We start from the raw sequence: 26,783 nt of genomic DNA, 5'->3' as shown, positions 1-26,783 counted from the left end.
ACTTTTTCGTGTTGCTGAAGGTACCACGAAGGAGAGACTCCGGCTGCCTCCGATGACAGCTTGACGGAGCGGGGCGAGGGGCAGCGCTCGGCCGAGCCCACCGGGCCCCGCTGCGGGGAGCGGCAACCAGTCGGCCAGGTGGGCGACCGGGGTGGCCGAGCAAACTCCGGCAGGGAGGGGGCTGAGCCAAACCGAGCCGCTTCCCTGCCTCCTGTGCCGGGGGCCGCGCTGGCGGGGCGGGCGCGCCCGGCCCCCGCCCCGGGCCCGCGGAGCCACCGCCCCCGCGGGGCAGCGCGCACCGGCGGCCGCGGGGCTCCTGCCGAGCCGCAGCCCGCAGGTAGGGACTGCTGCCCGTAGGTGGGGGCTGCAGCCTGCAGGTAGGGGCTGCTGCCCGTAGGTGGGGGCTGCAGCCTGCAGGTAGGGGCTGCTGCTCGTAGGTGGGGGCTGCTGCCCGCAGGTAGGGGCTGCTGCCCGCAGGTGGGGGCTGCTGCCCGTAGGTGGGGGCTGCAGTCTGCAGGTGGGGGCTGCTGCCCGTAGGTGGGGGCTGCTGCCCGTAGGTGGGGGCTGCTGCCCGCAGGTGGGGGCTGCTGCCCGTAGGTGGGGGCTGCAGCCTGCAGGTAGGGGCTGCTGCTCGTAGGTGGGGGCTGCTGCCCGTAGGTGGGGGCTGCTGCCCGTAGGTGGGGGCTGCAGCCTGCAGGTAGGGGCTGCTGCCCGCAGGTAGGGGCTGCTGCCCGCAGGTAGGGCGTGCGCGGCTGCGGGGCCCGGGAGCAGCGAGCAGGGACAGAGGGGTGGCAGGACCGGGGCGCGGAGCGGGGCGGGCAGCGCGGCTCCCCGGCGGTGAGGCTGCAGCCGGGTCGCTTTCCTGCCCTGCCTGGCTCGTGGTAAAACTGCGGAAACATTGAAAAATCAATAAAAATGAATGTAAACGCCACTGTTTAATGAAGGAACTGTATATACGTGCGTACGTAGGTATAAGTTGTTGGTCTGGTAAGATGTTAGTCAGGTAAACAGCGCTTAAGGATAAACAGCGGTTCAAGTTGCTAGATGGTATGAGGAAACTCAGGTATCTTTTATTCCTGTTGCATAAGCAGAACAAATGTACCGGTTCAGAAGCAGGTGTGAGAGGCAGTGCTGCACCTTGCCGTCGTCCCCGTGTGTGCGGACCCGCGGCTGTCACCGGGATGCCCGTGCACGGGGGTGTGTGTGAGTGTGCCTCTGTGTGTGTGAGAGTCTGTGTGTCTGCGTGTGTGAGTGTGTCTGTGTGCCTCTGTGTATGTGAGTGTGTGTGTGAGTGTGCCTCTGTGTGTCTGTGTGTGTATGCCTCTGTGTGTGTGCGCACGTCTGTGTGTCTGTGTGTGAGTGTGCCTCTGTGCGTGTCTGTGTGTCTGTGTGTGAGTGCCTCTGTGTGTGTGTGTCTGTGTGTGAGTGTGCCTTTGTTTGAGAGTGTGTGTGTGTCTGTGTGTGTGTGTGAGTGTGTGTGAGCAGCTCCCCAAAAGCTCCAAAACCCGAGGCACAGGCTGCTCAGCTGGGCTGGAGAGCTGGCCTGTGGCCTTCCACAGGGATAGTTAACGGTGGGAGTAGCTGATCACAGCAATCCTTATCCTAAACAGGCTTGATATTTCTTCTGGGATATTAATGCAATTGATTTCCAGGAGAATTCTTAGTCCCTTGTAGGACAACCAGGTGTGCAGTGATAGACTTGGGCCAAGTGGCACGTGTCTTGTAGGAAATTGTGTGCTCACAGGCTGACTAAATTCAGGGAATCTATTCAATGAAAAAAAAAAAAAAAAAAAAAAAGCCAGAAGATACAGTGACTATTTTCCTTATTTTGAACTTTCTGATAATTTGCCACTCATTTATCGACCTGTTCTGTTTAATATCTCGACAGGTAAGCTGTTAAGTTGGTATTTGGGATGAATTTAGATTTGTGTGATAGCATTCTGACTGAATTGATTTCATTAAGTTAACAAGCTGGTTGGGACAGCTGAGTCTGTTGTTGTAGGTCTGCTCCTACAGTGGCAATGAGGAAACGTTTCCGTTCGTGCTGGGAAATTGGAGGATAACATGAAACTTAATGAAGTGAAACAGAATTGCAGTTTCCTCAGAGTGATTCTATTATGCCTCAGTTAGGGCTGTGTTATTGCTCACCTCAAATCATCAGCTGTTACTGTCTTTTTGTATTTTTTTTTAGTGCTGCATAGCTCATAATGTGTTCTTGTTTTATATTTTTACAGTTGCATTATATTTAATGTTTACTTTTCCATCTTTTGCAGCAGTGTAACAGAAGCTATATTTTAACAGAAGGTTTCTCTGGGCTTCCCTAAGGGGTTTCTACATTAATGCCTTTAAAATTCAATCATTAACTATTGCTTTAACCTGAAGCTGGAAAGTGATGATGAAAAACACTAAGGCACAGTGTGTAATTTAATTTTACAAAGCTTTATCAGAATTGATTCAGCTGATATGTAAACAGGGGAAACCTCAGGAACTTTCTTTTCGCCCCAGCTTGCACATTCACTTCAGCTTCAAGCTGTGCACCGTTTACCTGACAGCTGCATTGCTACAGCACTGACTGATTGGATCTGCTGAGTTGGCTCTTGTCTGCAGCTGTGAGGAAGGGGACCAGGACACCCCCAGGGATCCCTTCCGGATCCATATTCCCAGGCCAAGGTCCAACAGACTGGGCACAGAGGGGGAAGATTTTTCAGATGTTTTGGTGCAAACACAATTGCTTCCTGAGGGAGAGATTTGGCATGTGTTTCCTGAGTGAGCTGTGCTTGCGTAAGCAGCCCCCTGCCACCCTCTGAGCTGGACTAGCACAGCCATTTGTGGGGCTCATGGGGAACTGCATCGGGGAACTGCAGTGGGTTCAAAAGCGCCTTTTCTTCTTTTTTATTGATTACTTTTAACTCTGATCTGTCTGACTGTGGGGTTGCTGTGTCGGGGCTGAGAAGGTGGCCTGAAAGGAGGGAGTGGCAGGGAGTAGGAGGTAAGGGCTGTTTCTGCCGGCATCACTGCTGCTGAAAGAAGTAATTGCTTATCAAACTGTGGTCAGAGGGGGATGACATGTGGTTATGGCAGTTGCCTGAAAAATGTAGCTGAATGCTCAGATCTCTTACTGCAGTTGTGTGCACGTGCAGTTAGTTAGCTGTATACACAAAGATATGATGGTCTGTTTCTGTTGTAACTCTGAGTTTGCACCTAATGATTTTACTTTCGTGATGTATAACTATGTGTACAACTTCAGGATACATTCCCTACACTATTCTCTCTTGGAGTATGAGCATTTTAAAAGACCATTTTTCTGGAAAATAGACCTAGGCATCATAAGAATTTGAGTTTTATTAATCAGATTATATTTAGCTGGATAGGTGAATGCTAAAATTCTAAACAGGAAGATTAAACCACCCCTAAGAGGGTGCCTCTAATCCTAGAGAGCATAACTGTGACATGCACGCACTTGACTCTGTTTTACATGTACATAAAATTTTAAATATACTTTTGAAAGTGGGGTAGACCTGCTGTTAAATTATGAATGACAGAAGCAATTAGACAAGTAGCACTGTTTTAATTGGTATGGTGAGACTAAGAAGACAGTTCAATGTAAACTTTTCATAATCTGCTACAGTTTATTTTAGTCTGGAAAGCATCGATGCTTTTGTGCGTTATTTTAGGACTTGTTCTCATTCTCACTTTAGACACTTTGTTTCTCTATCATGATCCTATTGTAACTAGTAAAAAAACACTCAGAGCACATTGTCCATTCAGCACAAGTGCATATTTAGAGAATGATGGTACTCATTCTTGTTCACAGAACTTGAAGGTGAAATTATGTGCTACTGCTCTCTTTATTCAACAGAGAAAAAATCACTTCTTCCTTCAAAACTAAAACAAGAAACTTCACGGGATTGAAGAAAAGTATCTTACCTTTATTGTCCTGTGGTGGGTCACTACATCTGCAGTTTGGATTATCTTTGTAGAGTCTCATGTAGATTTTAAAAAGCAGATTAAAAAAAAAAATTAAAATTTTAATTTTATCCATTTTTTTCCTAAGAGGAAAGGGTTTTCTTTGCAGCAGCCTTATGAGAGCAAAATACATATTTTATGAGCTATATTGTTGTGTGTGTTAATTGGCACACATTGATGTGACTGTGAGTAGTAAAACTGCAAGCTACAGCTTGCCTGCAGGAAGTGGGCTCCCAGCCTGTGGGATGGAGAAATTTGGAAAGGTGTCATTTTTAAAAACCAAAGCTGTAGCTGTCTGAACTAATGACTCTGCTTTTCTTCACTGGAAATGAAGGTGCTTCCTACTGAGCTTATTGAACTGATGGTTTTGTTTTCCTCTCTGGAAGTGTTCTGCACTTGCAGTGGAGTGGAAGAGCTGTTGCCAATGGGGCTGTGCACTGAGTTGGCTGCTCTGGGTGAACATACATACCCAGGTGAAGACTCTCTTTTCCTGGATTGGCTCCCTGTTCCTCCTCAGCTTGTAGGATGCTGGGTATAACTACATGCAGGGAAAGCTGTGATTTTCTAAGTATGAAATCTTCGGTGTTCAGGTCCCTCATCCTCCTGTTTTTGGAAGAAGCATTTTTCAGTACCAGAGGGTGGGTGCTGCTCAGGTGACACCTGTCTGGCATGGTCACAGATGCCATGGCAGGACAGAGGAGCCCACAGAATTCAGGTGTAGCCAGGAGGCACTTATCTTTCCTTACACTGAAAGATCAAAATCCATCACTTTTGTCTCCGCAGCATTTTAAGCTGTGCAAGCCCCTGAGGCAGCAGATCATCTCCTCAGCAGCAAGATGAGCTATTCAGTGGTAAGATTAGCCAGCAATTTGTGACAGATTTCTTCCCCAGAGCCTGCAGCAGCTGGGAATTGTAGAACTGGCTTGAGGGCATGCAGCAATGTATTTTGTTAGTGAGTTAGGATGAGTTTAGTCTTCATTAGTAAAACTCTATCGGTTACTTTGCATACAATACAAATGCTACTGAATAGTCATTTCTCAGCTGCAGTTCAGTGTTGGAGAACTACAAGTTATCCACAAACCAGGATATTCTTGCTGCTTTTACTTGACTTAAAAAAAAAAGGAACAGCATTTTTTGTTCTTATTTCATTTCTGTGTCATATTTATTAGTTTTTGCTTGTTCTGTTTGATGAGATAATGAAGTGAGAAGGCAGTAAATGAAGAATCTTTAGTATTTACTTTTAGACAACATTACCAGTTTTCACTGAAAAACTGTTGGTTTCTTTTTCTTTTTTTGGTGTTTTATTGTAAGATGATTTTCTGGGCTTTGGTGTGAATGCTGTCTCACAGCATTATATAAATAACAGAGAAAAATGAAGCAACTGTATTTATTTAATATGTGTTGTATGTCTGGCCTGTGTAGGGGATGTACACCCACACTTACATGCATGAGGAATCAGGCTTATGTTTTACATCAGCTGGCAATTTGGGTAGTGCTACTTAAGTGGATAGGATGAAAAATTAATGTAAAAACAAGACATGGGAAATAATCTGGGCTCCTTTTACTATTAAAAATTGTTTTCTTTGACTGTTCTCATTGTCACTAGAATCTATTCAGTTTCTGGGGAACACTGTCCTTAAATGCTTTTTGAATGGTAAATACATTAGTTGCTAGCAGAGGGTTGTCATAAGTGTCCAGAAATATTGATCATGGGAAGCCCTAGACTGTATGTGGATATTTATTTATAATGTACATTTTTGTTCTTTTAACCTACTGGCAGGTAAATTATGGAGAACTGATTTGCCACCCTTTTCTTTCCAGCTCTCCAAGTTCCTTGTGCAATCTGTGGGTGACTGGGATACCATCAGAATTATTGCTATATCTTGCCAAGAGATGTGACCAAACTTCAGGGATTCCTCAACTGTCGCAGTTTGCCAGAGTAATTGCCTACATACCATTTATTTTCCATTTCTTCTGGGGTAACAGTGTACCTAATGTTTGAAAGCTTTTCTCAAATCCTTTTGACGCATTAGGTGAGAGTGCAGATGAAAATAGGGTGAAAGAAATTTCAGTTCTTGATTGCAACGTCAGAAGCAAAGCTCCTGATTAGAAAAAAAAATAGAAGAAGGAAATATTTTCTTTGGATGTTTAAAAAATGAAAGCTGTTTCCCAGCTATTGCAGAAGGTCCTAGAGGCAGGTTTTGAGTACCAAAGCAGAGAAGATGTTTTAGGCTAGCAACCACCAAATTCCTGCATCCCCCTTTCTGACTAGGACTTGAAAGTATTTTTGGAGTTGGGAATTCAGCTCCTCATCCTCAGCAGGACAATGCTGACATTTTTCTCTCCCTTTGTTCAAGATGTAAACAATTTCCTGTCTTTCACCTTTTTTTTTAAATTCAAAGTTTTTTTCCTTCCTGCTATTTCTGGATTTCTCCCAATGTTGATGTAATGATACATATTTCCCAGATGTGAAATGCAAATGTGGAAAGTGGGATCTTTCTCCTGCCTCTCTAGGGGTTTCTTGGAGTCTGTTATGCTGTTGAGTTTCCTAATTAACATCTCTCCTGATTCAAATGGTTTTCCTGCTGGCCATAATGTTTTGGAGGCTGTTTCAGTACTTAATAAGTCACGTCTTAGGGTGTTCATAGTAAACATATCTTAAACTAGGTTGGCTTTGAGAGCTTCTTGAAGACCTCACAAAAGCCCTTAATTTAGTCTGTAGACATAGTCAAATACCTTCTCCTGTCTGTTTTAGGCCTTATCTCATCAAGTTGTCATGTTTGACAATATCAAGCTCCTTCAGCAGAGGAATGTTTGGAGCTTGTTCAGGCAACCTGTTGGTGGGTGCACAGCTGAGAAGGTGGCAATGCAGGGCTGTGCTGCTTCTCTGTGGCCACTGTCCCAGCTCCTCTACTCTGTCGTCTTCAGATCATACTGCAGTGGAGTATGGATTCCATGTTTGTGTTACTCCTATGCATTCCTAAAAGTATCAGAGTATTTGGATTGGTAATTTCTTGACTTTGTGTTTATTCCTCTCCAGAGGCCCCGGTTATCAGCCCTTGAAGCTCATCACCATTATTTCCCATAAAAGTCATTAAAAAAACACGGAAAGGGAGAGCTGAAATAAGACGAATCAAACCCCAAATGGTTCCACATTCAAGGCATGTGCCAGCTTCATCTTTCTGTCACTGAAATGCTGAATCCAGTCTCTCAGCTATTGAGCCTGAAATTTCCTGAGCTAGGGGTGCCACACTCAGCCTTGCCTATACAGGTGGGCCTCGGTGTCAGCATTCAATAAATATTCACAGCTGGTTTTAAAGTGAGTTGGTGCACTGAACTTGATGGGAATAAAGGTTTCCCTTTTATCATATGGGCTAACTGATCTGAGTCAGACCTTGAAGAATTGATTTGATGTGCTATTTGCCATTTGAATATGTTGATGTTGTTACACGTCTCATAGGCAGCAACTTCTCATTTTTTTAAAGAAACAAACATTTCTTTTAGTTTGCTTTTTGTTTGTTTGTTTGCTTGTTTGTTTTTAAACATTGCAGCCTTCCAGATGCAGTCCTGTCAGTTTGGATAACAAACCACTGCCTATGCATTCTGACCACGTTCATGTCGTTGCCGCCACATGTTCCTGGAGAGTTCTCTCCCTGTTGACTGTATCTCTTGGCAACCCTGCCTTCATGCAAACACCCTCTTAAATTACATTTTCTTCCATAAAAGCTTGAAAGACACACTATCTGACCTGCTTCATCTAACAAGCCAACACTATTTGTTTTGACTCAAAACAATTTGGGAAGCTTCTTCGTAAAGTGCCCTCTGCCTCTGTTGACTCCCTTCTCTCTTTCTAAACTTCCGTAATAATTTCTCTTTCTTGCTTTAGTCTGAATGGTCCTGGGGCAGCTATAGAGTGATACCACCAGCAGCAAGCCAAAGTGCATTTTTAAAAGACTGAAAAAAGTTCTCCTGTGGACAGAGAGAACATTGGAATGGAAATCAGCTGAGCAAGAAAAGCCAGCTGAGAGGAGAAATGCTTTCCCTCTTGAAAGGACTGAGTTTATACAAAGACCAGGTAGTTTCTCCACTTGATCAGTATCAACACTGTGCTCCAACAGCAGCTGCAGTTTTTTGTATGAAAGCTGTTTTCTGTGTTAAATATAGAATTAACATTTTCTATTTCCTCATCTAAAGCAGTTCAGACTATTTCTCTGTGCATCTGGTATTTTGCATTGAAAGTGGCCCAAATATTTAATTTGGGAAATGCAGCTGCCATAAAATACAATTTGATGACAGCAGAGAAATTAGTATTGGATGAAAAATGTGCTGAATGTGGCGTCACGGCTAATCACAGAGGACCCTCAAACTCTCAGCAAACATATGCAGTTTGTGTCTTTATGTATTGAAGGACCTGGCTTCCACCCTAAATATGTGAAAAACTAAGCAGTCAAAACAGGATACAGTTGGAGAAAAATTTAATTGGTCAAATTTCATTTTCGGTTTTGCAGGTTGGCCTGTGGCTGTGATGCAAATTGGCAGGGCAAAAATGCTTTGTTAGCAGAGACATCCCTGAGAATCCCAGCCAGACCCAGCTTCCTGTAGAGGCAAACACTGTTATTTCTGTACCCTATTTAGCTCAGTGGGACACAGCACAGATCCAAAGCTTTGAGCAGTTCCCTTTCTGGTTAACTTAGGGATGCAGATGCAGAGTAGGCAGGGCAGTAGAGCAAAGCAGTGCAAGTGACAATGGGAAATTTAGGATGAACTGTGGCTCATTCCCCGCCTGGTCCACCATCCTCTGCTCTGCATGAAGCCAGTGTTTCGTCTCTTGTTTGTGGTCAGAGTTCTTTCTATCAGTGCCCATTTAATTTAGCCTGATGGAGTAGCAAGTTGGAAAGAATAAATAGAATTATGCCACACAGATGGTCTATTTTTAGTGAAGTTAATGGAGTGGAGAGTAATCTCTGAGGGGTTGCAACCCATATGATGTAATTCTGCCTTTGGCTTATGGTGCAAACTCCATAAAAACAGCCCACACGTGGCTGGTGGTAAGATGACACTTGTCAGTTTGCAAGCTTTGTTGGTTTTGCCAGAAAGGTTGAGATAACAAAGTATTTCAGATGAGAGGGTGTTGCATGGGCATCTTGGGCATATAAGCAGAGGTATTCTGCAGAGTACTTCTTTAGTAAGCAATTTTTACTTTTACTCAAATGAGAAACTAAATCTTGGGAGACAGCTGTGAAAACTCAGTACACAAAGCAACTCCTAGAGAATAAAAAACCCCTTAGTTTTATTCTAGAGAATATAGCAAGCAGGTAAATGCTGTTGTCAGTGTGTCAATGCCTCCTAACAGGATAGGTCTATGTGGTTGGCACCAATGCACAAAATAAAATTTGTGTAGGGAAAAAACCCAGAGGATGTGAGTGTGGTGACAGACAGGACAGCGTGTGAAACAAGCGGAGTGTGTTTTAGGGTGGTGGTGGAGGAGGAAAAGGAAATCTGATGACACTTGTGGACTCATTAAAAGTTTGCTGTGATTCTATTTTTGCTTCAGGTGAATTTAGAACTTTGTAGCAATTTAAAATGTATTAAATGCAATCTGCCCTTATGTGAAATACCCACTCAAGGAGAAAAATTATCTAACGATGAAGGATTTGGAGTATGCAAGAGACCTTGTTTAGGTAGGTTCATAGGCAGGCATTGATGCCAACACCTTTCCAGTGTTTTTCAGGGTACCAAGATACATCAGTAATACTTAATTGGAAATGGCAACTTAACTCTGTGAGAGATGTCATTGTTGAGAAACAGATATTAATTTAATTTGACCTTAGTTTTTGTTTATCAGTTTTAGCTTGAGATCAAGATTATCCTTTTGTTATTATGGTGTCAATGAATATATATGGTGTCAACAATAGCTGCCTGTAACAATTCTTTGGAATGCTCAAAGTTACTCTTCCAGGTAATTCAGAAGATGAAATTTAAATAATACTATCTTGATAGTTATAGTTTATCTCCTATAGGGGGTGAATTTCCATTGTAAATAGAAGATGTTCTTGAAAAAATCACTAGGACCTGTTCATTTTTACAGAAAAAACTTAATTTCACGTGAGAAGATTTTAAGGAATATCATCCTCAGTGTATCAATATAGGAATAATTTTTTCTGTTAATTCTTGAGTTATTTTTGCTCCTTTAGTCATCCGTGTAATAAGCTGTTTAAAGTGAAACTGATCCCACTAAAAGGATTTTTGATAACAAGATCTAGTTGAGAAACAATTACAAGGTTGGCTGGAATAACAGGATAAGAGGATAACTGTTGAGTTGTCCTTTTAAATCTTGTTTTCATTCCCAAGTTGACATGGGGTGAGACTTTGACCAAAGGATACTTGTATGACTGTCCAGTCAAACCAGGGAGCAAATGCATTTCTTCACCATGGCTCCTTGACCAGTAATGTCAATAACAAAGCTGAGAGTGAAAAGCAGGGACTACGTGGTTTTTTTTTTAAAAAACTTTCTTATAACTCCTATGGAGTACCTCCTGGACCATGGTACCAGCTTGAAAGCCCATACTAAGTTCTACAATCTGTTCTTGAATTTCTTAGCCAAGGCTTTTGTTTTTATAAACTTTCCAATTCAGTGGTTCAAGATGCTGTGATAAATGGCCAGCAAGTTGGCCATTAGGATCAGATGAAAAAGCAGAGCCTGCATAGTTTGATTCTGAAGTGTTTCAATTTGAGAGTTTGCCCATAGGAGCCTTTGGGTGTTTTATGGGAGATTTGGCAGGCTGTGCTGGTTCTGGGGCTGTAGATATTCAGCTGCTGTAATTAGGACTGTGTTTAATAGGAAGAAGAAACAGAGCATTTTTGTCCATGTTTTTATAACCAGTTCTTACATAAATTTCTAGGTTATTTTTCTTAGATAGCATCAGCCTCTTTCTTTTTTCCCTTTTCAAGTACTTTACAATTTCACCTTTTATGGGCTCTCTTGTCACTGCTGTCTAACATTTAACAAGATGACTCCCTAAGGTCTTGCTCCTCCAGATGGGCTCTTTTTCCTCCTTCTTTTATAGCTATCTGGCTTTACAGTGTAGATGTTGAAGAGAAAAGACAAATGTGATACAATCTGGGGAAAGTGGTTTCCTGTTTTTCTGCATACTGTCTCATTTTCTGCTAGAGTAACTCAAACCTCATCTGTAAAATTTCTGCCCTCACTACTTACAGGTTTGTTTTCCTGCCAAAGGACCCTTGGGTCCTTTGGTGCAAAGCCCTTGGTCTCATTCTTTTTATGACTTAAGATAATCCTGTGCTTCTTATGGTCAGATATTTTTTCAAATATTCTTTCCAATTACATCTCCATCACAGGCATGTCTGAACACTTTCTGTAACATTCTTCTTGCTGACAGTGTCTATGGAGCTGAGAGGATACAAACGGAGGCTATTTATGGGAACATCAGAGAAAACGAAAATGGAGATTAACTTTTAAAGAAGTTAAAATAGAAATCTGGAGAGCAAAGGTGAAACATACTTAAGGTATAACAGGGAGATTTTTTTTTTCTGTGTTTCACTTACCAAAACAAAAACATTCTATGAAGAGAAATGTTCTTTAACATAAAACTGAGAAACAGTATTTCTGGGCTGCAGTGCTAACTAGCAGGAGTACACCCTTAAGTATCATGGAAAGTTCCTGCTGATCATTTCTGAAAATGATGTAATCAAGCAGCTGCACCAGTATTCACTCAGCAAAGGAAACCTGGGGCACTTTTCTCAGAGCTTTAAACCTTTCCTAAAAGCTAAAATATTATATTAAACAAGGATCTAGTTGAAACATGGATGGCTTGGTGAGGCTGAATGGAAGACTGAGCATGAAGAATGTGCTGATCTGCCCAAGACACTTCGGTTGTCTGTTAACTTTCAGCATGTGATTTCACCAAAACAGTTTCTTGTGAGTAGATGCATATTTTCACTACATGCATGCTGCCTAATGCATTCTTCCTGGTTGGAGATTTGTTTTGTATGGCATGCTAAGAGTTTTTCATCTTGACTTCCATCTGTTTCCTTGTCATTCATTTCAATATTTCATGTTTCCTTCCCAATTTAGTAGCTTCCCTTTTGCTGCTTTCTGAAGGCTATGTGCAATGACACACATATGAGCCTACTTGTGCAGAGATGTGTTCATGGGAGTGTACCTATGGATCTATTATAATATATTATGCTTTTTTAATAAACTAAATGTGATTTGTACAATGACTTCTCAGAAATACCTAACCTTGTAAAGCCACACTCATCAGTAGTTGCTCTTGGAAGTCTGTTTCAGGAAATGACAGACATCCTGGTTTTTTGTCTTAAACAGTTGTTCGTCCAGTACTTAGAGAATTTTCTACCAGTCCTGCTGGGGATTATGTTAATGCACCATTGTATATACAAAAATTATATACTAACGTTATTTTAGGGAGAATAATTTGTGGCTCTGACATGATAGTAAGGCTATCTGACTTTTTTACAGAGTTCAAGGTCTCAGCTGAAAACCTCCCAAGAGAAATAATAGTCATGGTGCAATCATATGGTGCATATTGTCCATTAGAAGAGCAGCCATGGCATCAAGTGTCATAATAGCTTTGTTTCAGAACATAAGCTTGTGTGAGCAAAAGGAAATAACCTGCCTTGCCTTTCCATGCCTGATTAGCTTTTGCAAATATTGCACATTGAAGAAGATGATGAATTGATGCTAACAGCAGCCATAAACCATCAGATAAATAGAGGCAATCTTCTGCATAGCTTGTTCTGTAGGTACAGAATTTGTTTTCTAAAACAGTCATCTCCTTTCCCTTTAGAAGCACTTGTGTGAGATTCACATCTTGAAAATCAACTGTGAAAAGTATTTTTCTGTGTGAATTGTTAAAAAACCAAACAGTGCCACTTGGGCTCTGAACTCTTCAAGAACATGGGGAAAACATGTCTTTGTTTAAGTGCATCTTACTAAAACCCAGCCAGACACATCAAGGACATTAAAAACCAAATTAGTTTTACATGGCTTGAACAAGGTTTTCCATGAACAGAAAGGCTGAAATGTTATAACTGTGAAACAGCTCCAAGTGCAGGTACAAGTTCTGTGAGTGTATCACTGAGACTTCTGGGTGAGGGCATACCAGTGTCCCCTGGGCTTTCCTCCTATTTTCTTGGATCTCCTCTGCCAAGCAGGAGCCTGGGCACTGGTGGCACCTCTCCCAGGACACTTCAGAAGGGCTGTCAGTGCTTCCCCAGGCTGGGACTCCCCACTGAGGATGTTTCCTGGACCTGATGTTCATCAGCACTCATTTCTCATCAGAGAGAGACAGAACTGGAAGCAACTGCAGGTTTTGGGTGGCCTTTGGCACTTGCAGGTATGTTCAGGGAGATGTGTCTCCATGGTTGTCAGCCATGTCAGCTTCACCCAGGCACAGCTGCACTGTTGTGCCTGAGCACTCCTGAGAGCATCCAAATTGTCTCTGGAGGGATCAGAACAGCATTTGCTTGTTATATGATTCAGCAGGTCACCTCCAGCTAACCTAAGAGAGGTGATTTTTTGGATCCTTATCACCAAAGTAGGGGTGCAAAATCAGTGAAGAAAGGGGAGAGTAGTGATTTCCACAGACTGACTATGTAATTGTCTGAAAAACAATGTGTTATTCTCACGTGTTCCATAGCAGCTTTGCAGTGATATTCTTTCTCACAACAAGGTTGTCCTGAAGATGGAAAAAATAATATACCAGATGTGGGGAAAGTGTCAGTTGAAGATCATTTTGATTAAAAAGCTTTTTCAGAATTTCCAAGCAATCATGGTCAGATGCTAGCATTTCTTCAAGGATATAAGAGGACACTAATAAGTGCCTGATCCAGAGAAGTGCACAGATCCTCAGATAGGAATGACTCAGAAAAATTATTTTACTATCACATATTTAAGCTTAACAGTAAATGAGAAGTGTTTGAAGAAATGTTTAATCATCATTAATGATATATTATAAAACTCAAAATTAAGAGATATATAATGTAATTATAAGGAAATAAAAACCCTTCCAAAAACCACTGCCTACCCACCACCTGTTTCTACGTTAGGAAATGTAGCAATATTGAAAAATGGAGAGATATTAGAAAAACAGCAAACATCAGAAATTTCTGACACATCTGTATGTTGACATCATAAGGTGGAACGTGTGTGACCATAGCCTTGCTAAGGGTGTGCTCACTGACAGTCTCAGCTCAGATTTTGGGAACAGCCATGTACTCAAGGAAAATTGTCTGGCTCTCTGTTCTTTCCATCACAGTGAAAAATGAAATGGTGAGTACTGTGCCTATTTAAAAACCCTTAAGAGTGTCAATCAAAAATGCACATTTTCAGGTGGGTTTAAAGTCAAGCTTTTCTCTGCAAAGATGTTTTCCTACAAAAATATTCCTTCATGTGTTTTACTCTCTGTAGTTACACAGTGTTATTTAAGGGCTAACCTAGCCAGAAACTACATAAAAGGGTCAAGAGGTTTCCATTATCATTCACTTAACCTTTTCCTGTAGACCCTTTCTGTCAGGCTGTTGGTTTTCTGTAAGCCCCACACAATGGTTTTAAGAGACAAGGGATGTTCACATTACATTTCTCATTGCTGACCCAGCAGAGAGTAACTACTTCTGCTGGGGCTCAAGCTGCACCATTTGGTTTCAAAATTTCTGGCAACTTTGACAAATTAAGGAGCCAGCATGGCAAAGTGATTTCTGTGGGAGGCAAGTATGGTCCTTCCTATCCCAGTGATTGCTTGGTATGGGAGCAGCTGATGAACATCATGCTGCTCTACAATCCTTTATTTTGCCATCTTTTTCATGTTTCAGCTCTGAGTGTTTTTACTTTTGGGTAAAAAGGGAGTCTTCTAAACTCTTGCCCTTGTTTTGTGTCACCCCACTCACCTATGCCCCTCTCTGGCACCTCCATTCTCTACCAGCTGCTTAGCATTCCTTTGCTTTCCAGACTGCTTTTCCTGTTCAATCTGTCTCCAGCGACCACCTCCCTCCTATGCATAAACTGAAGCAAACAAAGAGCATTTGCTGTTCAGCATAGTGATAGGAATTATTAAGCTGGGCTGTTACACAGTTCATCTTCTCTATCTGGATACATTTTGGATGAAGGGCAAGTTTTATCAGATGTTTGTATGATGCCCAGCCCTGTGACACTGCTCCCTGGTCAGAAGCCCCAAAGTACTACTGCAATACAAATAGATTATTAATGTTGCTCTTATTTGGTATCATAGGGAAATCCCTCCTTAAAAGTATAAAAGTGGTTACACGTTTTCAAAATAAAACATCCAGATTTATTCAGGAATATATGGATAAAACAGTAAAAAGCATGAAGCACTTATTACAATCTGTTTTAATGTGCTTCTTGGCTCAGTGCTATGGCAGCAATTAAAAGACAGGTTGGATTCTGGTTTTGTTTTGGGATTTTTTTTTTATATGTTTGTTTGTTTGCTTTGATTCTGGTAAAATTCCCTAAATGAACTTTCAGGTAAGCAGTTCTTTTTTTAACCATTTGTAACAGTTCTGGAGAGATAATGAATTTATGGAGGTCTGAGAAGCTGAATGTGTACCCTGTATGTAGAGATGGGCATAATCCGTGAGATTACTTGCTTGCACAAGGAAAATTTCTGTGGATTCATCTGCCATTCTTTTCAGAAAAACATAAACTTTGGTTTTATCTAGCTACTGGACAGACACATATTTAAACAGAAAAAAAAGCTGACAATATAGAGTGACAGCCTTAAGGTGCTCAATGGAGTTATTTTTATTTAGGGACAGAGGGTTTCAAAGGACCTCTTGGGTTGTTTTTAAACAAGTCAAAGTCATAATCATATAATTCTTGATAAATAGACTGCTGAAATCAAAACAAGCTGTTCTTTCTGAGTTAAATAGCTAACTCAGGGTGCAGAATGGGACAGCTGTTGACTGGAGGAAAATAGATTGGATTAGAAATAGTGTTTACATCCCAAGAGCTGTACAGAATTGACGTTTTTATTTTCCATGTATTTAAGAACAATTTAGGATTTAGCTGCCTGCCAGAATGCTGGCTGTAGTGCCTACCATGGTATGCAATTGCTAGTGTGGGAATATGGGAAAGCAAAAGAGGATGAAAAAGTGTCCTGTTTTCTTCCTAACAGGAAAAAAAATACAAAACCTCCTCTTCTCCTAACTAGAACAGTTGATAGAAGGTTTGCACCTGTCTGCATCTTCTGGGCTCATACAAAACACCATGTTCCATTTAAATGTTCTGTATTCTATAAGTTAAGGGGGCTAGCACACTTCTGAGAGGACTCTGGTCAGTGGTGGTCATCCTTGATCCTTCAAGATGCACAAAAAAAATGAACTCTTTCAAAACCTGTAAAATATTTAATCTTATGCTCCACTCTCGCTCAGAACAAACATCTTTTTGTTAGCTTTTTCCTTCTTCTGCTTTGATACTCATACCGTGCCCTTTTTGTTTTTTCTTTTATTCATAGTTCTTTAGTTTGTTTATTTTTCATTTCATTAAAGATGCAGCAGTCAAAGGGAAGAGAAAACAAGAGAGTTCTAAAACAAGAGGTCAACATGAATGTAGCAAGTGCCTAGAAATAACATTTGGTGCAATTTTAAGAACAAGAAAGACAAAAGATCTTTCCTGGAGCTATGTGAATAGCATAAATACAAGAAGATATTAAAACTAACCTTGAGCTAGATGCATGGGTTAAATGCAGTAAATATATGCAATTCTGTTACCTTTCACGCATTAATGAATCTTCTCCAGCTATGCTTAAACTGCTTTATACTTGTTCTTTATAAAATTCATCTGCACGAATGTTCTTACAGTGACTTTGGAAGCTGTGTGTGTTGTTGTTCACCAGAAAAGAACAGTTTAAATTCAATGGTGTGAATGAACCTGCTCTGGAAGAGTGTCCTGGCATTCTGGGCACAGAGACTGTCACAAGTTCCTCAGGCCTTGCCCACCCCATCTTCATGGTAAAGGCAGCAAATGGCACATACAGTTTATCTACCTGTATGTATCTCACACTAGTCCAGAAAGAAATTCTGGGTAAGTCTCTCTCTTATTCTTCTGACATGTGCATCTCCATATTATGGAACAGGTAAAAGTAAGCATTGGATTCTGTGCCTATTTATGCTGGTAATACATATTTGGACCAGCTCCTTTGGGATAAACTGCACAGAATCCTTCCATGCAGTTCTGAAAGAAATTGCAAAGGTGTCTAAACACACACAGCCATTTTGATTTTGTGTAGTCAGGATAGGGTGAAGAATAAGAAAGTAGTGGAGTGGGACCCCCCAGTATGGTCTGGAATCTGTGTGCTCCTGCCTGGGGCAGCTGTGATACAAAGCTCACTTTATGCCTGTTCCTCTGGCTGAAGCCATATCCCTCTGCAAATGGAGCATTTTCAAAAAGCACCCAAACTGTCTGGCACTGGAGGTGGCGTTTCTTGAGATGATGCCCAGGTACATCAACACTGCAAATGGAGCAGCTGAACAAGGCAGGAAAACCCCCACCTCTGGTCCCTGGGCAGGCCAGCATGACTGTACCTGCTGTTCCTCTGTCCTTTGCTATACAAATTCTTTGCATTTCACACTGCTGTGATATCATTATTGAACCGATTTCTTTAAGAAGGAAGCCTTCAGGGTGGCAGGAGAGGCGGGCAGAGGGAGCAGCGAGCACTTTGCTGGCTGTGAGCTGTTTGAAAGGTCAGTGGCTCCTGTCACTGTGCTGGCTGGTTGCTAAGCTGCTGTGGATTTTTGTGCTCCTTTTCCTGGCTAAAGAGACCTTGTGATGAGGTGCAAGGTTATAGCAGTGCCTTTTTAGTAACCTCACCCGCTCCTTTCTGCTCGCTGAGCCAATGAGTAAGGGAAATGCTCTCAGGAGCACTTGTTTTCTTTCCAGGGTTCTCAAAAACAGCTGCTGAAGTAACTGATAGGTTATTTGTCCTGCCAAATTAAACCTAATGTTTTAACCTGGGGCAACAGCATCACTGCTTAGTGAGCTGCCAGAGCACTTTGAGTAACTAAAGCTTTCTAAGGGATGACCAATTTGTACCATCTTCATCCCACTTGCATCTTTAAACTCACAGCTAAAGCACATCGGCTTAGTGCTTGAGTGAAAATTACCTAGCAAAGGTTGCAAAGTATAGACTGTTTCATGAGATTGTCCTTTAACCCTGCTTTTCTTGAGATGTCTCAAGTAGGAGGAGCTTTTATGTACACCTGAGATGTGTTATAATAACAGACGATGCTGCCAGGCCTGACAGTGGAGCAGATATGCAAAAAGAGTCTTATCCTATACCAGAATGGTTAAGAAAAAGATGCAACATGAGAGCAAGCTGAGGTTTGGGAAGGGGGAGGACATGATTGCTCAGATAAAGTGTGCTTTCTTGCTGTTCAAATTCATTTGCAGAATCCATAAGCCGTACTATCCACCATACAGATAATTAGAAAACAGCACCAGGGTGTAAGCAAATGAAGTTTCTTAGCCTCAGAATGAAATTTTCAGATTGACATAATAAGTGCTTTTAGACGTGCAGCAACAAGAAAGGTAATTATTTAACTTGCTTATTTGTTCAGTGGCTGTGAAAGTCACAGCACTCCTTGAAGCGAGTGGGGAGTCAAGGAGATGAGGATTGCACTAATCTGCCATAGGGAGGCTGGGTGACCTTTTCTGTTGGCCAGGCATTTCTTATAATATGGTTGTTTTCAGTTGCTTGTAACCTCATTAAATGTTTGCTGGCAGGGCTCTGGGAAAATAACAGCAAGTAACCATGTAACCAAATAGCTAATCTATGTTTACTTAGCCTGATATGTCATCAGATTCTTCCCAAGTACGTTAATGTACAGCTAAAAATGCAAACTAGGGTCTCAACCCTGATCTGAAGCTTTCCTGGGAAGTTGGGCCAGAGATCTAGGCTGAGGCCATGCCACCCAGCTACTGCTGTTTGTGCATTAAAATTAGTTAGGGCTCTGTATGGGGAGATTGTTGACTCCTCTGAACATTTTTGTGTATATTTCTGCTTATTGAAGAGTTACTGTTATCCCTTCTGGCATTCCTGGAAGTTCCTCCTCCGCCCTAAATAATCATAACTTGAAAAAAAATCCTGTAGAAGGGGCAATGAAAGATACTGCTCAGATCCAAAATAAGAAGCCTCTTCTTGCGAAGATTCTGCAGAAATGCTGAAGTGGTATGTCTGAATTGCTCAGGATCCCTCTGTGATGGATCACGTGCTTATGCAAACTCCACCTAGCTATATTACCTGTGATTGCCAGGAAACTCTTAAGCTAAATAAGTTGAACTTTATGAATGCCCTGTTAATTCATGGGTTCTTGTGGGCTATTCAATCATCCAGGCATTTGAACATAATTTATTAAACTTGCAATACTGCCATAAATCCACCCTGAGGCCCTCAGTGTTAGATGCAAAATGTGGTGGCCACATGGTAAAAAACACTGGTACTGGCTCTGCTTGTTCAAGTGAATTTGGCAGGATAAGTTGACAGTAGATTTTACTGACAAATCAGGATATAATCTATTTGTGACACTCTGGCTTAATGCTAGATTATCTAGCAGGTTTTTTGTGACTAGGTTACACGTAGACACAAAAGTGAGTTGAGCTTTGTTTTCCATCTAAGTAGACAGGGGTGTGGTGATGGTTTGAGTAAATCACACCACTTGATGATCTGGTCATTCACTGATCCAACATGAAGAATCATGTAACTGCTGCCTTAGCCATCAGATAACTTGTTCATCCAATGTTTGCACATATTTCGTAAGGCAGTTGTTGATTGAAGCTATACAGAAAGCTTCAATTGAAGCTACGATTGACCCTATCAGTTAAAAATAAAGAATCAGTCATTAGCTCATGTCCACTTTCTTGAACCGTAACATAAACCCTGCAAAACTGTCTGTAGCCTGGATGGAATCTACACATGACAAATATGGTCTGCTCACAGGTCATGGTAGGACTAGCTTTTATTCATCTAAGCTTTCAACATGTGGTTTTCATTTGTCATACATGTTTTCTCCTATTTTGCTCACCTTTAAGTTTGGCAGTGTGTGTATGTTTTCTTAAAATAACTCTGGTTTTGGTTTTGAGGTGCAACTCTGGGTATCTCAAGGTGGCCACAGATGAACATTTCTCAAAGGTTCAGCTGTAGTGGAGTTTAGGGCTGGTTTTGGGGTGCCTTGCTGTTTTGGGTCATGGTCAAGCCTTGAGCATCATCTGTCTGATCAGCTTCAAGGACTGAGGATGCTCATTGTTAGCCATGTATCTGCTCTCTTGAATAGCCATTTTAGGTGGCTCTGTAGCCCTCTGACCTGCTGTAACAGGTAACACTTCCTGGGAAGCCTGTGGTTCTTGTCAGTGGGAATGTTGCATACTTAGCATCTGTTGTAGTTAGGTGAGATAGAAGTATTTGAGCTTTCTCTTCAAGCAAAACTGAAAGACATCCCAAATATTTTGCTTATGCCTTATAAATGTTCGATCTATCCAGAGGCTAAGGGCTTGCTGGTGATGGCAGACACATGGTCTGAAATCCAGCACTGACAGCCAGCACTGCCTGTTCCTGCACTGAGTAAATTGGGGCATCTCAGGTCCCTCAATCGAGCCCTGCCATTCAGTCACTGATGCAGGAAGGACTAAGGGCTGCTGGTCCCATTAGCAAAGCACGACTCAGTTACTCACCTAGGGTCCAGTGGGTGTCATTTGGTCTCCTGCAGTGTCCTGCAGCACCCAGTGTGCATTTAGAGACCATTTTATGGCCTGGATGCAGGCACAGTTTTGACTTATGTGGTTAGGAGAGGGGGACAGGCTAGCTCCAACCTTCTGTGAACTGTCCATGCTCAGAAAATTAAGTTGCTGTGTCCTGCTGATTACAGATTTCATCTGTGGTTTATCTTGTGGGAACAAGGAGGTCATTTTACCATCAGATCTTCTCTGGCTGTGCTGTGAATATTCCCCTCTTGTACAAAGGTGAAAGCTGTATTCTCTCAAACAAAACTTTTGTGCTAAATTTTGTATAAGGAAGAATAGCTAGTTTGAGTAGAGATTGCAATCAAAAATACAGTTCAGGCCAGGGACTGGCATGAGTGGGGAAGCCTGCTGGGGTAAATGAGTGACTGGCAGCAGTAAAGTGTGTGACTTGTACATGTATGTAGTGACACATAACGAGGAAGAGGGCATTGTGTGCTAGGATGCTAGTGCTGGGCAAGCTACCCAAATTATCATGAAAAGCATGATACCAGACACTGGGTCAAATTCTGATGGCCCTCTGGTTTCCAACAAGTTTTCATAAACTGCATGTGAAAGCAAACACTCACTTTTGTGCCGTAGAGCTGAGGCAGGATGTCCTGCCCAGCCTGCACAGCCATTGAGGTTACAGCCTGTGCAATGTGTCCTGACTCCTGCTCTGCCTGCCTTCTCTCCCCAGATGGCCGGTGACCCATGTGCCCAGCAGCCCCAGCCCGTGCTTGGCATGAGGGCCAGAGCCAGCTGCTGCCACTGAGGCGAGGAGCAGGGAGGGATGGCCATGGCCTCATCCCGGCGGGCCCGGCGCACGGGCCCTCCCGACGGAGGCTGGGGATGGATGATCGTCGCTGGTTGCTTCCTTGTCACTATCTGCACCAGGGCTGTCACCAGGTAAAGGCACTGCTGCTTGTCTTGCTGACCTGTTTGTGGCATCACCTTTTATTTTTTCCCCTTAGGAAGAGGGTTTGGGATCTCCCTGATGTCCTGCAGCTGACAGGGTTATTCTGGCTAGGTACAGAGTCTTTCCTGCTACATTTTTCAAGGCTTCCTGAAACCCCTAAGGCTGCAGGGAGGACCGAGGGATTATGAGCCCTCTGGCTTTGGTCTTCACTCCTCTGACAGCTGCTGTAGCTTTCAGCACCCACTCCTTGATTTCTTACAGAATCAAGGCCTGGGGCAGGTAGTGCTATTTCAGGCTGTGGTGGTTTGGCTGGGGAGGGAGGAATCATGCAGGGTCTCTTTGGGTTCACTGTGTCCCTCTGACCCCACAGCCATGCTCATTTTTGCCAGTCTCAGCAAATTACCTTGACCCCTGAGTCAATGTGAAAAGCAGGTAAATACTCCCTTCTCCTACTGCAAGCATTTCAGGTACTGTCCTGCCTGAGAAGATCCAAGCCCTAGAGAAGAGACCCCTCTCTATACCCTTCTGGTATCTGAAATATGCAGAAAATATTTTCTCGAAAATAGAACAGGAATAGACTGCTTCCTTGGCATAAACATAATGCAGTCTGGGATGAGATTGCTTTTACAGTGACTTTGATGTCGACTGGAGTCAGAGGAGCCTGGTGTGTGTGAACATGGACATTTTAGCTATATTAAGCAGAGAGATAAGCACCTGGGTAAGTGAGGAAAACTGAATGAGTATCTTGTTGGACAGTCAGTATAATGTAGATACAGTGTTTCCTACCTACAGTTCTTATGTCTTTTAAAATAAAGCTGCCGGTTTAGGGATCTGAAGTCTTTAGGGATCTAGGGTCTTGGAGTCAACAGCATAGAAGGGCATCGAAACACTGAAATAGTGTTAGTTAATGTATACAAATGTACCAGCTCCATAATAACAGTAGAGAATTCCTAGTGGATTTAATTCCTTCTTCATGTGTGAAGTGTGTTACATCCAAGAAATCATCCAATGGCTGGAACACATTAGACTATATAGAAGAATGAAGTGTGTGCAAGAAAAAAAGCTGAAGTGGGTGTTCACTGATTTGGGAAGAAGAGAGGGGGAAAAGGCATCTCTTGTAGATCCAGAAAAGAGAATGAAACTAAGAAGCCATTTGATCTGTTCCTCCTCAGGGATGTGTTGAACAGTGATGCTTGTTAAGTAGACAAAGTAACCCCCCCTGGAAGCATTTTATTAAAGAGCTGGAAGGCCCAGGGGCTCCTGCTGTGTTTTGATTCTCTGGTTGTGAGGAGCTGCTTTGCACTTGTCCATCCATGAACACATAGCGGCAGATGGTGTTTGCTCTGTAGGTACCATATTGACCCTTCCCTCACAGTTCGTGCAGGTGTGGAATAGTGAGTGACAAGGTCAGTGAAGAACTGGGGAGTCAGGGCTTTGTGTGCTGGGGAAGCAACATCCTAATACGGGCTATAAGTTGCTGGTGAGAATTACAATTTCAATTTCCTTTCAGTTCAAGATACTATGAGTTATAAAAACTCTAGCAGCAGACACCCCAGCAAGAAACATACGATAATGTTCATGACCACAATTTTGATTTTCCTTGGAGCTGGAGGGGACTTTCAACTGGGTACTTTTTATACCTAAAGAGTGAGGGCAGTGTTTTCTGTGATGCAAATATTCCATGTTCAACAGATTGGTATTCATGTTTTCTGTCCTAGGTGCATCTCAATTTTTTTTGTGGAGTTCCAGGCATACTTTGGGCAGGATTATGCCAGAACTGCTTGGATCCACTCCATTGTTGACTGTGCTACAATGCTCTGTGGTGTGTATTACCCTTTTAAGTGTAATGTGGCTGCTTTTGCTTCAGCTCCATCTGGTTTTAGCATGTTCACAAGTTGGTGGAGTCAGCTGGGGAAGATTAATACTGTGGGATCTCTGGGGTGTGGTATATCCAAGTTGCTTCCCCCAACCCCCTTCCCCCCCAATAGTTGTGCAAGGAAGGGAGTGTCTTCATATTAAATAGAAGAGGCAGAAGTTTGTTTTGTGAAATGATCTAATTTTTCAGAAATGTACTTTTGTTGAGGTCTATTGGGACACGTCATGTTCGAATGCTGTTAACTGAGAACTTGTTTCTTTTGCCTTTTGATTGGAGTCGTATTTGAGACAGAACAAGATGTAGATCTTAACTCCAGATCAAGTCAAACCGTGCTCCTTTTATCAAAACTGTATATTTACAAATAGACTTCTCCCTTAAAAGAAAATTTGATGTTACTAAAAATTATGTGCATCAATGCAGCAGTTATCATGCTCTCAACGCAGAATTTCTCATGGGTTTGCTTTAAAGCTATGCAGCTAGGTGAAAATCCATGCCCTAGTTCTGTGGAAGAGGGTTCATCCATAAGAATTGCTAGAAAGGCAGAGGGACACAGCTGGAATGAGACACAGCAACTCACCTATGACAGCCAGGTTATATCTTGGGGTAAAAAAGATAAATAAGGGTAACTTTGCCCTGGCATTGCAGGTAGTGGAGGGGAGAGGGCTGGTGATGACATCCCATGGTAGAAGCAGGGTGATCTGGGAGCCATCAGTATTGGAGAAGTGCAGCAGAAGTGTAGCAGCCCTGGATATCTCAAAAAAATGTGAGACCTCTCCTGTTTGGGTCTGATCCAGAGCCCACAAGGCCGGTGAGTTGTGAAGAAGGACACCTGAAGTTACTGAGGGTTGAAGTGCAAATTCCAGGTGGGGAAAGGTCTGAGTGTTGTAAGTGTGGAGTAATGAACAGTGTGGGCTGTTGCTGTGGCCTGTTTTGACCCCTTGACACTGCAGGTTAGCAGTGTCCCATGATGACTTTGATCTATGAAAATGGCTGCTGAGAAACTTGCTGTAAGTTTCAGGTTTATCCTGACTTTCAGGACAATTACCATTAGAAGTTTTTTTTTTTCTTTCTTTCTTTCTTTCTTTCTTTCTTTCTTTTTTCTTTTTTTTTTTTTTTTTTTTTTGGTGCTTATGCCATTGCAATAAGGGGGTGTTGGAATACCACTCGGAAGCTGCAATCATTTTCTTCTTCTTTCTCCTACTTCCTTTTCCTTTATGACTGTTGCAGTGAACTGTGTGTGAGGACCTGCCATTAACTACCAGCTTTATTTGTTTCTTTAAAGCCCCACTTGGGAGTTTAATCAGTAATCATGTATCCTGCCAAGTTGGTATCATGCTAGGAGGGCTGCTTGCCTCTACTGGACTAATTCTGAGTTCATTCGCCACCAGTCTGGAACATCTCTACTTATCGTTAGGAGTCCTCACAGGTAGGATGCATTCAGCCCCTTTGTTGCTCCTGGAACACAAGACAGCAATATTAAAAATGATGGCTGATCTCTTCTCCATGTCATATCGACACTGCACTGGTCAAATAAGATACTCAGACCTGTTCCCATCATTGTAAAAGAGAGGCTTTGGCTGCCACAGTGAGAGCTTCAGCACTGACTGATCTCATATAATAACACAAGAGCAGCACCCTGTGAAAGCAACTCTTACCTTCTATTAGAAAGAGGGCTGTGGATAAAGTTCTGAAATTATGGGAGGTCAGGAAGGACTGCTGTTGCAGTTGATACACATGAAAAGGTTTCCCTGGTTTTGCCTGGGATTTGGGAGCAGTTTGTTATAGCAGGAGTTCTAGGCTGCCTGAAAATATTTGCATATTTGGAAAAACGTTTAAATCAAAACAAAAGTGTAAGTAAGAGATAGAGGAGCACTTGGTGAATTCCAGGCACCTCAGCTGTATGCCTTACTTTTGTCTGCATTACATTCGAGTGGAAAAGCAAAAAAAAATTATGGTTGGTAGTCTTGCTGTAGCAGCTCTTCCATTTGTGCTCAGGTATGGTGATAACAGATCTTTGCTCTGTCCCATCTGCCTGTGTTTGTTGTGCACAGAGGAACTTGAGAGGGGCCTGTGGTCACACTGACATTCCATCCTCATTAATACTGACCTGGTAGCCACGGTGATATAAGACTTTGTACTTGGTCCCCTGGAGTTTAGTAATGAGTTGGTGGAATTACTGCAGTTCACATGCTGCCAACAGCTTATTTGTTTAAAAAAAAATCCTTATTGTAGTGCATGTTGCTCCTGTATTACGATGTTAATCTTTGACAAATGTGTTCATAACAAATAAAAAGGCTTCTTGTAACTCGAGGGACTGTGCTACATACCATGCTAATACCTCTGAGGCTTCCTTAGTGGGAGCTGCTGTGAATACCAAGGTGGAAAGGCTGTTACAATTTGTACATGGAGTTGCAAAGAGCTAATTCTACAAGCAGTGAGCTTCTAGTTTCTGGGGACTGATTAACAGAGAGGTGAACTGTTGATAAAGGCTGGACGTCGTGCCTTCACCCCAGAGAGCAGACGGGACCATAAAAAGTGAATGTCTAAATCCATAAAAGCAGGTGGACTTGAAACCAAAGAGTGAAGCAGGGGACAGATTGGGAAGTGTCAATAAGTAGCAGAGTTCCTTCTAACAGGTATGAAAATGTTTTCAGCCCTAAACTTTCCACTTTTCACAGGACATTTGTTGGCTTTTCTGAGACCTATTTCCCCCTGCCAACTGTCTGAAAAATAAATGGTGTGTATGCCTAATAGAGTATGATTTTCATAGCACTCGAGTGACGATGTCTAGCTGCTCCTCTGGCTCTGCTGCCTGTACAGGTCCAACCCCAGCTCTGTGCCCTGCTTCTCCCCTTGCCTCCTGAGGGGTGCCAGACTGGGCACCCGCAGCCCAGAGTCCCTCTAATCCACTTATTCCATCCTGGCAGGTTTAGTGCCTGCCCCACACAGTGTGGCCTTTGAGGAGGATGTGGCAAGCTGGTTATGGCACTGGGTGATTATCGCCTCTATCAGCAAGTTCTGCCAAAGGCACTGGGGACCGTTTTACCCTCAATGTAGGACAAGCTCCAAAACCATAGTCAGGAACTTGTTTCTATTACTGATTCAGAAATACATATTTTAGTGTTACGGCAACCACTTGATGATTAAGACCTGCTCTCTGATTCTGCAGCAGAGAGCACAATCTTTTTCTTGATCCAAGAGATTAATCTTATTTTTTCACTCCACTGAACTTGGCTTTGTTTTTGGAGGCTTTTCTC

At 42.5% G+C, this 26,783-nt stretch overlaps 1 protein-coding gene across 6 annotated transcripts in view; it reads left to right on the top strand.

Moving 5' to 3' along the window:
• The first annotated feature begins 267 nt into the window (after positions 1–267).
• SLC16A12 (solute carrier family 16 member 12) overlaps positions 268–26,783 on the top strand; it is a 33,870-nt gene continuing 7,354 nt past the window's right edge. Inside the window, exons 1-6 of one of the 6 annotated variants that reach the window (XM_069019636.1) lie at positions 269–337; positions 5,788–5,905; positions 21,432–21,640; positions 23,369–23,472; positions 24,321–24,389; positions 24,809–24,952. In XM_069019636.1, coding sequence (XP_068875737.1) covers positions 21,525–21,640; positions 23,369–23,472; positions 24,321–24,389; positions 24,809–24,952 — 433 coding nt within the window. In that variant the 5' untranslated portion in view covers positions 269–337; positions 5,788–5,905; positions 21,432–21,524. The other 5 variants (XM_069019637.1, XM_069019638.1, XM_069019639.1 and 2 more) reach the window with 5 other exon arrangements.

Source organism: Aphelocoma coerulescens, chromosome 6 (genome assembly GCF_041296385.1).
Source record: "Aphelocoma coerulescens isolate FSJ_1873_10779 chromosome 6, UR_Acoe_1.0, whole genome shotgun sequence".
In the NCBI taxonomy this organism is placed as follows: domain Eukaryota; kingdom Metazoa; phylum Chordata; class Aves; order Passeriformes; family Corvidae; genus Aphelocoma; species Aphelocoma coerulescens.
The sequence above is the reverse complement of the archived record's forward strand: the minus strand, read 5'-3'. Positions and strand labels throughout refer to the sequence as shown.